General features: G+C 37.9%; 1 protein-coding gene across 1 annotated transcript; it reads left to right on the forward strand.

Annotated features, from left to right (window-relative positions):
• Window positions 1–14,429: 14,429 nt before the first annotated feature.
• On the forward strand, window positions 14,430–15,157 carry LOC114557593 (C-type lectin domain family 17, member A-like). The gene is made up of 3 exons (XM_028581141.1): window positions 14,430–14,559; window positions 14,745–14,857; window positions 14,934–15,157. The coding sequence occupies exons 1-3, from the start codon at window positions 14,518–14,520 to the stop codon at window positions 15,067–15,069; spliced, it is 291 nt and encodes a 96-aa protein (XP_028436942.1). The 5' UTR covers window positions 14,430–14,517; the 3' UTR covers window positions 15,070–15,157.
• The last annotated feature ends 203 nt before the right edge of the window (window positions 15,158–15,360 follow it).

Genomic DNA, 15,360 nt, shown 5'->3' on the forward strand with positions numbered 1-15,360 from the left:
AACAATCTGGCGCTGAAGAGGTGAACAGCCCGGGTATAAAAAAAAAGTGTGAATCATGTAATGAGCATCAGCCGTGCCGGCAACAGAGCAGGGATGAATGGCCACGCCACTTGACCCAGTTCCTCTTGACATGCCCCCTGCCACTTCCAGGTGGAGACAAACAGCACAGACAGACCGCAGGGGAAAAGGGAGACACAAACACACAGGAAGGGGGGGAAAAAAGGTAGCTGACCCACAACATGGTTAACCTTTTCCTCAGATCTCTGCAGAGTAAATCCAGACAGCTACTAAAACATAAATGGAATATATTGATTATTGTATCGCTTTCAACTATTGTCCTGTAGATCAACTTTTCTAATTATATCGGAGTCAGCACACATAGACCTAGACATCATTTACTCTTCCCTCTTTTGTGTCTTTTGTTGGGGATACTTAATTAATTTAAAAAAAATTATTAAACCACTGGACTGTAATATTTCTGATGTGTTTTGAGCAAGATTTCTGCTGATGTTCAAAACTTTGTGCACATTCAAAATGTATAACTAATCCCATCTGTCGTAAAATTTTGAGAAAAATAAAGTGATAGACTATTACAAGAATAAAGTCACTATGTACAGTATAATCTACCTGCACCATAGTCTGCTGTGCATTACGTGATTGCCTTGCTGATACGGTAGATCTCCGACCTTCTGACAGACACAGAGCCCCATTTGAGACTCTGGTCTCTGAATGAGACAAAGTTAAGGGAAGTGGCTGTAAGCTGCTCTACATCGGAGGAGGAGAACCGTAAATAGGCCTACAGACAGAAATACACAGAGCACAAGCGAGACACAACTGCTGCAGCATGCCCACAGCGGGGTGTGTCCATTATCAACTTGAAGCTGCACAGACCACGGAGGGCGTGCTGCCCATCTCTGTTTTTACAGAGAGAGTGGACACTAAGAGACACACAGGTCTGCTTCAGAGCTCCGTGTGTTACAGTCTGAACCAGAGACTGGAAACGTCACAGAAACGTCAAACACCATCATTAGTATAGCGCTCCTAAACTTTGTGCTGATGGCATCAATGTATTCCACTGATTTGGCTAGGATTCCTCCGAAAATACACCTTTCACAGCTTTCCTCACTTAGAGACGGTTGCTAGGTGATAGCAACAAATACGGGGCTGTAGCCAGGGATGTCCAGGCCTAATGACATGTAGTATCTGAGTGTTTATAACTTTAAGCTTTAAGAGGTTCAGATGGACCTTTGGACACTTGCTTTTGCATCTGGAAAGTGGGGCCCCCTAAAACAGAGGTAACTTTGTTGGACCAGTTCCATGTGGATCGTATCCTTTGGTCAGTTCCTTGCTCCTACCCCTACATCACCACGTCTTATGTTACACAATGCACAGAATATATACCATGTTTCAACAGCAGAATATTGGAGTAGCCATTTTTGGGATTGACTGATGTGCTCTCCAGATTTCCATGGAGTCTGTAAATTGATGCTGAATTCTTATAATCAAGAAGAGTATCAGCGGATTTCTTATCAACACATCGCAGCATTGTTAGATCGGATACCACAGAATTCTGGGGACGAGGATGCTTTGGGGCGTGTTGTAGGCCTACTGTCTCATCGTTTCATCACGGGCATCGTCGGACTGACTCCCGCTCCTATTAGCTGATTTGATTTGCATTGAGAGATGATTTTATGGAAAGTACCCCATGCCAATCTGTAGGTGTGAAGGGTATGTGATGATGTGGGGGGGCTATTTTAATTTAAATTTTTAGTCAACTTTAGCATGGGTGTCCTAATTTTTTCACATGACTGTAGGTATGCTAATGTAAGTCTGTGAAACATACAGAGACTAGACTGAAGGGACACTGTTATCATTTATACCTGTTGAATGGGCTTTTGTTCTGCTTTGTTAGAGATGTGATGCTTATAATTAGTATATCAGCAGATTGATGACAGGGACAGACAGACTGCTCAGTTTCCTGTCTCCTATGTATCATGGAACATATATTGTTGCTACTCATTGGCCAAAATGGGGACACTGCTTCACTTGTTCTCAACAGAATGTCCTCAGAGCTTTTTGCTTCAGAATGTTAGGAATATTAATGTGTAAAATATTTTCTATTTATCTATCTAGAGGCAAATTCATGTTTCATTACATTAAATAAAAACGCTGTGACACGTTGTTGTTGTTGTTGTTGTTATTGTTGTTGTTATTGTCTTTTTCTTACATAATGCTGATTGAAAATAATTTCACCAATGTAGAACGAACAACATAATCAGCCTCAAATCAGACCATCACAGTGGAGCAGACGGCCTCCTAACAGCTCTCATACAGGACTGCAGCAGGACTTTAAACATTTGTTCAGGATGAACAGAAAACCACAGGAGGAAATTGGTACATTGAAATATTTTAATTTTTATATTTTTATATCTTATCTACTAGATATTTATATGTACCAGGATGTTCTCTACTTTCTTTGTGTGTTTTCAAATATGAGATGTTTAAATGCTTTACAACAGCACCAACAGGGTTTAAAATGTCCAAATACATCTCAGATTCCATCTTTTGCATTATGTGTTTACCACTCTGCTCAACACATTGGGAATGATTTCATGTATTTTGTTGTTTGTTGAGTAAATCATGGAAAAAGCTGACGATTTATCAACTTACGGAAACAGCAAATAATGTATTTTAAAAAGGAGGATTTTAGGATTGTTGATTATTGATCTTGATTCTTTGAATGAAAGTGATTTTACAATATTAACATTGATCATATAATCCATCTTTTCTCAACATATTTGCCATAAAACTGCATTATGAACATATAAACATTTGTTTGATGTTTATCTTTCAGAGGAAATCGAGGACGAAGCTAGCTATGGTAATGCACCAGTATGCACTGTGGAGAAAGTGGCAGCCCCTCCAGGTACATTTCACACATTTATTATTATTAAGCGTGAGATGTATTTACAGATCTTTATTTATCTTAACATTTTGTCTGTGATGAATTTTCGAAATGTGAATATTTAAAAGCTTAATGTTTTCAAAGCACTTTTGACTGTATTAAAGGAAATATGTGGAATTTTCAGAAAGTCCTTGGTACTAATGTCACTGTTGGCTGTTAATTAAACTGCAGTCAACATCCTGTTGCTCGCACTCACTCGACGTCAGCAACATCCTGGGCATCATCTGCCAAAACAGTGACGTGACGTACACAAGACTGAACTTTGTTTGCACTCACATCTTTCGTTACTGTATTAGAGCTACACTTATGTCAACAACCAGGCAAGAAACCAATATGTTAACAAGTAAAAAGTAACAGACATATCCTCTTCTTCCATTTCTACTCTGTCCCTTCTGTCTTATCCTTTAAGATAAAACAAAACCCTGATGCTAATTTAATGACTTTCGAAAAATGCAAATTGGTCACATGAAACAACATACAAAATGTCCAAAAACAGAGAAACAGAGGCCAGACAGCTAATAAGTTGGTAAGTTAAACTAATATGACAAATAGCAGTACAAGAAAAAGAAAATAATAGGCATCACTGCATACTTTATCATGTAAGATATTAAGACGACTCCTATTTAAAGTGGCTACTGTCTAAAAACAAGAACCTGATGATGGAAGGAATAAAAGATTTGGAGTAATGATTTCTGTATATACTGTATGTACTTATGTGGGATTGCTTTCATTTTATTTTTACATGTGTATCTGTGGGCATGTGCTCATCTTTAGCCTAGCCTACATTTAGGCAACATCTACAAATGTATTTATCACAGCCTATGAATGAAGAACGTTAAATTGTTTAGAATATAGCTAGCATGTATAATAAATATAATGAAATAATTTAGCTATGCATAGTACCTAGACCTGCCAACAAATTCTTATTGTTAGAAGAAAACCAAACAATCCTTAGACCTATAGACCACTACTGACCTCAATCACACCGGCTCCCTCAGAATCAACTGCTCTACCAATCTCCTGCTTCTCTTTCTCTCTGCTGAAATATCTTCCAATATCCATCTCATCTGCTCCATGAATTGAAGGATACAACGGTACAACAGCATTAACAGGGACCCTATGGCATTTAGTTTTCAGTGACAACAACATTCTATGGGGATTGATATTGTTTTAGAATAGGCCTACTATAGAGATAGGCTATATTATTGGCAATGAATAAAGAGTTGTGATTAGCTTGCTAAGTTAACCATTTCTTGTATTTCGCTCGTTCACTCTAGCTAGACTTTAGTTTTCCATAGCAAACCAAAATATCCCCTTTCCTTTCCTCAAGAAAACGTAGCTAAAGGTAAGCAGGTCATTAAAAACAACTTACAATTTTACTCTGTATCACTATGTGTAATCAATCTTCCTTTCACCATTAACGTGTGTATCGGTGTGTGTGTATGTGTGTTTGTGTGTGTGTGGGGGCGGAGGGTGCATAGCGAGTTTAGACCAAAGAGTAGCGACGAGACGAGATGAATCTTCCAGTTACTCACAACGCTCTGAAAGCTGCCAGTTCACACCAATGCAACGAGACGGTGCGGTGCATCATCTTGATAGCACAACGACTCTTTGTACTTCTGTCTAACTTCTGTATATTCTATAATTTGTTGCGTCTAAATATGAATGAGGATAAATCAAATTGTTATTGTTGTTCTTATAATTATTTAGGGGGGCTTAGGAACATTTTGGGGTAGCTTCAGCCCCCCTAAAACAGGCCTAACGACGTCCCTGTAGCCAATTTACCAGCCAGTTCAGTCCCAGAAGCCTGGATGAATTAGCTGACGTTGTCCACTCAAAACTAAAGTTGATAATTTGGTAATTTGTCTGCATTAGCAAACAAGCTAACTTTGTTGGTAACTGTTGGCCCTGTAGGAAAAGCTGACGAGAGCCAAGTCATTCTAAAGTGTGCGTAAATGTCACATCCTTTGGATTTTTAAATGGATGAATTAGCTGATTAGCTGTTAGCTGTTAGCTGTTTGCTATTTCGGGGAATGTCTCAGTTTTTAAGTTAAGTTACAATCCGTTCACACACTGGCAATGCAACGCAATAATTACATTTCTTCACAATGTACCTTTAAATCAACATAAATTTGACTGAATCCTTATTTTTCTCTCAGACCAGAGGTCTCTCTTCTTCTCTCAGTCTTTTCCACCGATAGCAGTGTGTTGGCTGATACTGTTAGTCATCATGGGCCTTCGTATCTACTGTGAGTACCACTGTCTAAACTTGTTGTTGGTAGTCCTTATTTAAAGGACAGGTTCACATTTGTCAAGTTTGTCAGATGCCCATATGTACATAGAAACAGTTCTTGCTTGGTGTTATCCTTCCTCCTCTTCATACTGGTCCTGTACAGCGATGAAGACGTGACTTTGGAAAATATTTAGACTACTTGATAAGGTAAAATTATGAATGTATTTTTCACAGAAGTAGGACTGTGGACATTGTCCCCTATCTCCTATATTGGAAGAACATTAGAAAGGGATCTCTTATTCTCCAGTATGAACTGGAGGAATGATCAGAGCAAAAATATCAATGTTCATATGGACACCTGACTATTGTTTAAAGATATATGTCAGTCTATCTTTTAATATCTAATATGATCATGTAAATTGCTTCTTTCGTTGTGTATTTCTATAATATAACAACACTCTGTCACTATAGTTACCTCTGTCATTTCTGAAAATGGCACCAAGCTGAGGGCAGAAAACCAGCAGCTGACATCCCAAAACCAGCAGCTTAAGGCACGAAACCAGGAGCTGGAGACACAGATACGAAACATGACGACAGTTGATGATTACTGCCCCAAAGAAAATAACGGTTTGTTAGGATCCAATTAATGAAGTCAAACAATATGCAATAGAAATAATATCACAATGCAGTTGTTTATGGTTGGTGTCTGTCGTTTCAGAGAGACAGTGTAAAGCTTGTCAGGAGGACTGGTTACTCAACGAGTCTAACTGCTATGAGATTCATGACGCCGATCCTTCTAATCAGAAAACCTGGGAAGAAACTCGAGCAAACTGCAGCGGATATGATCAATGGTTACAGCTGGGGTAAGCAAGATGAGAGTGGATACTGGATTGGCCTGAGAGTTGAAAATGGGAGATGGAAGTGGATTGATGGAAGTGATCTGGCTGTAGAGTAAGAGACACATTCCTAACACTTTGAATCATAAACTTTTATCAGCCTTGATCTAAACGTCTTGTTCTTCCCTCAGCTTCTGGATAGGACCTCCCTTTGTCGGTCAGTGTGCAGTTTCTGTCCAGGGCGAGGATGGAGATCAGTGAGCTGTGCTGACAGAAAACGATGGATCTGCAAAAGAAGGCTTTATGTGTTTAAACACTGCAGTCATATTCAGCATGCTAATATCAACTGGCTTATAAATATGAAACTATGAACACTTTCAAAGCTGTTTGTGTGTCTGAAAAAACCGACACTTAGATTAAATGTAACTGAGTTAGATATTGGATTATAGAGGTATGGTGTGTCTGACTACTGACACCAACATTTAAGAAAATACAGTGATTGGCCTGAAGGGGCACTAAACTAATTAATTAGTTAATTATCAATAACTTTAAATATGATTTTCTTCTTCTTTGTCAAAGATGCAATGCCAGAGACCGGTTAGTAGAGGATTTTTGGCATTGCTTATTATATTACCTGTTTCTATGACATTTTATTTTGTTGCTCCTGATTGGCCAACAGAGGGCGATGCATCACTTGTTCTCAACAGAATGTTCCAGAGTCTGTTTCAATATTTCCTTGTACAGCTGATGGTTAAGTGTTATCTTTCTATCTAGAAGCAGTTTCATAATTTAGTCCATTGCATTGAATAAAGTGTATGCCAGATATTGTTGCTTTTCTCCTTTTTTTTCAAAAATGTCAGCACATGTTAATCAACTAAGAGAAGGAACAACCTTATTCAGGATGTTGTAACATGTTTAAGGTTGAGATCTCCATTTTCGAGCAAAATTGAAATTTTGAGCACAACAAACACTTCATTTTCTGCATTCTGGTGAATTTTTCTGCATCACCTTATGGTGCAAATGTCTCTATGGAATGGAAATTATAATAGGTTTTGGAGTTTTTGGTTACACTGGCCAGTCTGTAAATTATGCCTATGCACAGTCACACTGTTCACAGTTCCCATGTACAGTTCACATACTCAGTAACACAGCACAATATACCACACATATCACGTACCTGCAGTCCAGCAGTCAGAAGGTAAAAAACTTGCAAAGCTCAACACACAAAGAATGAAGAATAGACAATAAAAACATTAAAGGAATGTAAAATAAAAATAAGTAGATATGTATAGGCTATATAAATTATTTAATAGATATGAGTTTATAACTGATGGATGTAGGCACAAAACTCAACATGGCTCTCTTACCCCAATGATCCACTCGGCTTGTCTTTGCTGTGTTCCGGCTACGCTGTAGTTTTGTTCCGTCCTCCGCAACGTGTCATACCTCACGGGGAGTTTCTCAGAAGAGGAGCGTCTTGCTGCCAGACTCACAGATTAAAACTTAATTGTTAATTGTGCAGTGTGTGGGGGGGGGGGTGAGTTATTTTATTTTTTATACTGCTCATTGATATGATTTTGTTTAGTGGGTTACAATGGATGTTTGATAGTGACCCAAAACAGGCTGATATATTCAGTGGGTTCGCTGTTTTTAGAGTTTACATGTTCCCTCATGTTCACATGGGTTTCTCCCACAGTCCAAACACGGGCAGGTCAGGTTAATGTGTTTGTGTGTTGAATCTGTTTCTTTCTGCCTTTCACGCATTGCATGCTGGGATATGCTCCTGTAAACAGACATAGGCAGGTACAGGGAGGAGTGATGGATGTTTGTTCTCAGTGTGATGAACAATGAACTTGAAAAGTAGATTTTTAAGTTTGTGAAATGGGTCTTCAATCTCAGCAGATATAATGTATTGAATCTATTTGATTATGATAAAAGTTACTGTCTGTTGATGAAAGGTTGGCAGCAGCAGCGTGGGAAGATGCTGCAGACACACAGTGTGGGTTACCACCATTAAAGGAGAAGACTTGAGACATTCGCTGCTAACCAAACAACAACTATTTCATAGCTTCAAAGCAGAACTAGAAACCACACACTTTTCTGAGAAATGGAAATTAGTACAAATTTATCATTTCCTTATCAGCCTTCACACAGGCTCTGTTGTTTTAAAAACATAAATGTTACTGTAAGCATCTCATCTTTTGTGTAGTTTTAATATTATTTTTCATAATGCATGATGCTTTTAAAGCATGACAACACATTGACAGGAAATGCTTTTTAAATGGCAAAATTCACAGCCATGATTTAAACAAACATTTGTGTATCAACACTTATTTTAGGCCACTAAAATTTTAGGCCACTCTTTACGTCTCTAGGATGGAGATCAGTGAGCTGTGATGAGAAAAAAAACAATGGATCTGCAAAAAGAAGGCTTTATCTGTTTAAACACTCCAGTCAGTCATGATGATATCAAGTGGCTATAAAACTATGAAGACTTTCAAAGCTGTTGGTGTGTGTTGGAAAAATTGACACTTGGATTAAAAGTATCAGTGCAATTAGATATTGGATTGATTTTTCTCTTTCTATTGTAAATGTCAGTTTATGTAACATGTTTATCAAAGAAGAGACAGAAGCAGATCTGGCCTCAGTGTGTTTGCTGCTTTTAGAGTTTACATGTTCCCTCTGCCTTTCACGCTTTGCATTCTGGGATACGCTCCTGTAAACTGACATGAGTAATAGGTGTTGAGTGATGGATGTTTATTCTCAGTATGATGAACTTATTATTTCTTGTAAATATGTAATATGTGTAATTCATAACTAGTAATCAGATCATTGATTAGAAAATACTTAGATAGTGATCTTACATTGAGCAGTGTTGCTTTTATGGTTTTAGTTACAGTACAGATATAAGATATAAATAACAGATAGAAGGCTTATTTTGTTAACAGAGCATGTTAAGTACTAAAGAAAACACTGTATATGGTTTGGAAGATCATATTCAGCCAGTCATGATTGCAAATACCTTTCTCAACCAAAAACAGAAGTTGTTCTTATCAGATGTACAGATGCCTTGTGTATTAATTTCAGCAGTACTTCTCTGTCGGTAAGTCAGACAGAACCCAACAGAGCGACTGTAACCATGGCGGAGGAGGAAGTTAACTACGCTTCGGTTGTATTCAAAAGTAAAAATCATCCTCCAACCCAAGGTAAGTTTAGTATTTTTTTTTTAAATACAGTATATCAATGATAAATATCTTGGAACTTATGCTGTTGCTATGGATCAGATACTGTTTCTGTGTTCATGTGATCATAAGCAATATTGATTTTTTGTACTGGGATTTTCTTCACTAATACTGGATAGAAAATACAGTTCTGATCAGAATAGAAAATCCAAATACCTCCATAATTTTGGTGGTACGGGTAGAAAAGAGTCTAAATATTTAGGATCTGATATGGAATTGTGTGTGTGTGTGTGTGTGTGTGTGTGTGTGTGTGTGTGTGTGTGTGTGTGTGTGTGTGTTGGAAGGCAGAGGATCAGCAGAGGCAGATAGATAAAGAGACGGTAGAATGAAGCCTGGAGGATACAGTGTTTATTTTTGTTTCCCCTGATTGCCAACACTTGGAAAAACAATTTTCAGAAGCCAAAAGGTTTAGTCGTTATTGTTCGCATTCGTGTTTTTTTTTTGAATTGGTGTTTTTAATGTTCTATCAGACTATAACTACTCGAGAGTAAAAAAAAACAACATATACCATTAAAAAAAAATCTAGGTTTGATTAAAGTTGTGTGTTAAACAAGATGAAGATTTGTGTTTTGGAAAGCGTGGCTATACGTGGCTATGTGTAGTTTGCTGCTAGCATGCAGCCTGACGCCTGACTCCCCCCCCACCTCCCGAGAGAAATACTCGAGAGTCTGCTTTTGAGTCTTTGCTCTAATTTTCGGGACAATTGGGGCAGGATTTGGGATTCGGGACAACTGCTTGGATTTCGGGACTGTCCCAAATTTTTCGGGACGTCTGGTCACCCTAGGTTATACAAGCATTATTACACAAGGAGAGCAAGCGAACTAAAGAAAAAATGGCTGAGACTGAGAGGGTTTTAAAGTGTTTTAAGTATTTCCCCTTAAAAGGCAGTTTCCCCTTTTTGTCTAGGATCCACTAAGTGCGAGACAATTTCAACATCTGTGGTTTTAGCTGACAGTTCCCTGTTTGACATTTTTTTTATGATTTATGAAACATACTACATTATAGGACAAAAGCATGGAGCCCCTGAAGTCTAAAATAATCTTGATCAGCTGAGTTCTGAAAATGATATGGTGACTGTGTGTATCTGAAGTCGTGAGAGACATATGAGTTTAGTTTACAACATATTTCCTAGTGACCATATACAACATTATTATCACATAAGAAGAAGAGATGCATTGTACCCGATTTAGGAACTCGATAATTTTAATCTGTAGTCCCTTGGCAGGTCAACACAAACACTAATACAGCTAATACAATTAATAATACAAGTTTGAATTACAATAAATACTAAAGTCCAATCCATAGATACAAATATACATAACAATATCAACCATTACACTCAACAGTATGCAATATTTCTAAGATAACTAACTTGTTCCTATAAGTTATTATCTTGTGTTTACAAAATTAAAAAAAATATTACTTACGGCGCATTAGGGCCTCCATATGAAGCGATCCTCATCAGGAGGGATTTTTTGTTACTTTGACATGAACAAATAAGCTTTTAAAGTCTTAATTTCACCACTACGCAGTAATTAACTACGATATTGTGTCCTTCAACCTTTCAGCTAGAAAGGAGGAGGAAACTGTGTATGATGAAATGAAGGTACAAAGCGAAACAAACGAACCAACCGCTGACACAAACGGTAAGTTGTTAATGTAAAATAATTTTATAATAATTTTACTACTATTACTTACTTGGCAATAAATCATTTCCTGATTCACAGCAGGAGTTTTGCTCGACAAGAAAGCAAACAACACGCGTCTCCAGTATCAGCGGCTGGCCTGTTGTTTGGGGATTTTTTGTGTCATTCTGCTGTTGGGCATCATAGCAGTCATCGTCCTCTACTACCGTAAGTATACTGAACAGGCAGTCCATGCATGAACTCACACTTAGACATGAGACACACCTTAAAGAATAACAGTATTAGTTATCATCTGTAACCAATATTTGATATCAGTCATGTATTTGCCACATTCAGAATGAGACAGAGCCCCAATGAGAAAATACACACATGCACTGTACATGAAAAAGAAATTAAAGGTTAAGGTTGCGTTCACACCTCCCTTGTTTGGTCCGTTTAAAACAAACCCTGGAGCGTTTGGTCCGATAGTCCGGTTTGTTTGGGGCGGTGTTAAAGCTCATCTGGACTCTGGTGATGATCAAACAACCAAACTCTGGTCCACTTAAAAAAGAGGGTCTCAGTTCACTTCCAAGTGAACTAGAGTTCAGTTCACTTCAGGTGAGAACGCGACCCGACCCAAATACAGGAAGTGAACCAAAACAGCATTTACTAGCCTGCAATTTAACCTTGCACACAATGTACAGACTTATATATGACTTAAGGGACGATAACTTTCAGGTCCATAAGCTGTTCTGAGCACACATGGCTGGTTGTCTGGGTGACATCATCATCATCGCTCTACTTCACTCGCTGTCTGTCAGCTGCTCATTGTTCACCTTCTTCTGAAATATTACAAACTCTAAAGCAGAACCAGAAAACCTGAGTCGTTATAAATGTGGTGTTGCTCCATTATTTCTGAGACCAGAAGAGCTTTGGATATTCTGTCCAATATGCGAGCAACCGTCTCAATTGTGTGACGTGTGTTTTACAGTGGTAAAGTGTGGTACAGTGTGTTTGACAAAGTGCAGTGTGAAAGCAAATCGAACCAAATGAAAAATGCAACAATGTTGCAACTTCAGCCATGAATCACACGAGTCCACCGAACTATAGGTGTGATAGCGCCCTAAGTCAAGTGATGATCTATGTTTGTTCTTCAACAAATCCCATGATCAGACCCAAACCAACAATGGATGTGTGCACAAACAAGTATACAGTGTGTGTATCAAAGTCACATCTATCTTTTCTAATGGAGCTCTGTGACACAGTGAGCCACACTGTAGCACTGGGTGACTGGTTCCTTCATAACAATAAAGATGGCCACTGTAGCTTTGGAGTCAATCCCACATCACCGTCCACACCACATACAGCGGTTGGTTTGAGCCTTTTCAAGAGATTTGTTGAAATATTCTTAAAAGTGAGACAGGCAGAAAATAGCTTCCAAAAGTGGCAAAATTACAAATTCAAAATTGCATTATGAATATGATTAAGAAGCTAATTTGCAATTTGCAGTTGCTTAAAGAGTTTCTGTGTCTTGGGGGATACAGTCACTTAACAGGCTGTAGGGGGGAGGAGCTATGGGGGGAGGGGCATTATGTGGTTGCAGTTGATGAGAAACACTGATGGGGTGATGGGTCATGTAATCAGGTCATGTGACTTTAGGCCAACATTCCAAACATTTGTATCAAAATCCAAAATGGCAGCATATTTGGACAAAGACACTGGCCATGAGGTAAGTGTTATATTTTTCACGTTTATGATATTTTACAGTGATTTTGTTTTAGAAAATAGTTTTATAAGGATAGTTTTTCTTCTTCTTGTTCTTGTGGATATTTTTAAAATGATCTTCTCACAACTTTGATAATCAGGCATTGAATGCCTGTATCCTGGGGGATACATTGCCCATATAAGAGTATTTAACAGGGCTCATCACTCACAGATATACTTATGTTTTGAGGCCTGTTTTCTACAGATATTGAATAGGATAAAGGTGTGCAACATTGATACTTTATATTTTACTCTCGTATTATTGATGAATTCACCAGTATACACACGTTCTCAGGGAATTTCTGTCAGACGTTTCTACAGTGCAAGAAACAGCTTCCATTGTCCATATAATGTATCTGGTGTGGGGCAACACAAGGAATATGGTAGAATCAAAAAAACAAAACAGGAAAAAGGTGTTATAAAAATCAGCACATGAACTGTTTAAAAAGTTATGAAATTTTAAATGTATATCCTACATGGGCAATGCATCTTGGGGATAAGTTCTGTTTTTTTCCAAATTTATCTTATAATGTCTAGATAACATTAAATAATGTAGCTAATTAATTGTTTATAAAATATTTTAAAAGTTGGCATATGAACTATAATAAAAAGAATACAATCCAAAATGTTACCCTAAATGGGCGATGTATCTTGGAACATACTTTAGAAAATAAAGATAATATTTTTGAAAAAAAAACATGAACTTGTGTCATTTAAAGTCTAGATACATAAAAAAAATAGCAATGAATAATTTTTCCATCAAATTTATTTATGCTTACCACTTTAAGGGTTAAGTGATGAAAGTGAGCTGATGGCGGCCAATCACAACCTGACAAACCTCAACAACAATCTCATCTTAGCCAATGAAAACTTGAGGAGGGACAACAACAATCTGACAGTCCAGTTGGGCAACCTGACACAAAACTATACTGTCTTAGAAAGCAAGATCACAAACCTGACTGCAGAGGTCCAGAACCTGAGAGCAGTAAACCAGCAGCTGGAGACACAGAGGAAGAACTTAACAGAAGAAATACAAAACATGGAGACAAACTGGAATAAACTCAACGTCAGTCGAGCTCAGTGGAGCATTGATGCCTACTGCCCCAAAATAAATGACGGTATGTTCAGAGCCCATTAATTAGTTTGAAAAATAATCAATAATAATATTAATATCATATTGCAGTAATGTTGTTTATTGGTTGATCTCTGTTGTTTTCAGAGAGTGTGTAAAGCTTGTCAGAAGGGCTGGTTACCCAAAGAGTCCAAGGCAACCAACTGTTATGTGTTTCATGACGCTAAACCTCCTGATCAGAAAACCTGGGAAGAAGCTCTAGAAGACTGCAGAGGAAAGGGTTCAGATCTGGTTGTTGTACATAATGAAGAGGAAAAGGTAATGAGAACACTGTGGACATTTTTATCAGACAATTATTACATTGAAATGTATTTTTGTTTGTCTGAACACACTGAGTCTCTAAATTGAATCACTGTTGTGGTTTTGTTTCCCTGTTTTTAACGATTATTATGGTTGTTTATATTTCTGTTTCCTGTATTTTCCATGGATGGTTTATATTTAGTTTTTCTGTTTGTATTGTGTATTCCTGTTCTTTGATGATTATTTCTGTTTCCTGTTTTATTTTGACAGCCTGGTTTTCTGTCTTGTCTCGTCTAGTTTTACTTCCTGTGTTTTCCCGCCTGTCTGATTGTCCTGCCCCGCCCTGATGTGTTTCACCTGCTGTCTCACCTGTTCCTTGTTTGATCATCACCTCTTGTGTTTAGCCTCTGTGTTCCCTTTGTCTCCTGTCAGATTGTTTTGTGTTTTGCCCTGTCTGTGCCCTGTCAGTGTGTCTCAGCCATGTGCCTTTGTTTGGAATCTTCCCTGCGTTCTCTCGGTCCTGTGAGTTTTTCCTTGTGTTTTTCATGTCTCTGTGATGCTGTTTTGGTTCTCAATAAATCCTTAACGCCAACTTTCTCCTGCCTGCCTGTCTCTCTCTGCGTTTGGGTCCTATTATTCCCTGCCACGTAACAATCACAGCGTGGTTATTTAAGTACAGTATCTGGTAACTGTTTCTCTCTTTTCAGAAAACACTCAATGAATACAGCGAGGGTAGTTCAGGAACTAATGGATACTGGTTTGGCCTGAGAGCTGAAGGTGGGAGATGGAAGTGGATTGATGGAAGTAATCTGACTGTAAGGTAAGAGACACATTCCTAAACACTTTGAATCATAAAATCTATCAGCCTTGATCTAAAACTTATATTCTTCCCTCAGATACTGGACACCACAACCTCTTCCTACTGCTACTGATGGTCAGTGTGTAATGTCTGTCCAGAACAATAAATGGATATCAGTGAAGTGTACTGCGAAACAAAGATGGATCTGCAAAATGAAGGCTTTATCTGTCTAAACACTGCAGTCAGACTCTGCATGATAATATCAACTGGCTTATACATATCAAACTATAAACACATCTACTACACAATTTAAATGTTTTGGGTCTTTTTTTTATTTTTTATTTTTTTTTTTTAAAAGGAAGAGGGGGTTTTATTTTTTTATAGAGAAAGAAGAAATATTTACAGAGAATTATTTTGTAAAGCTGTTTGTGTGTCTCAGAATAAAAACAGACACTTAGATTTGAATGCATTAGATATTTGATTATATAGGTATGCTAATGTAAGTCTGTGAAACATACAGTGAC

The sequence above is a fragment of the Perca flavescens genome, chromosome 6, assembly GCF_004354835.1.
Source record: "Perca flavescens isolate YP-PL-M2 chromosome 6, PFLA_1.0, whole genome shotgun sequence".
In the NCBI taxonomy this organism is placed as follows: Eukaryota; Metazoa; Chordata; class Actinopteri; order Perciformes; family Percidae; genus Perca; species Perca flavescens.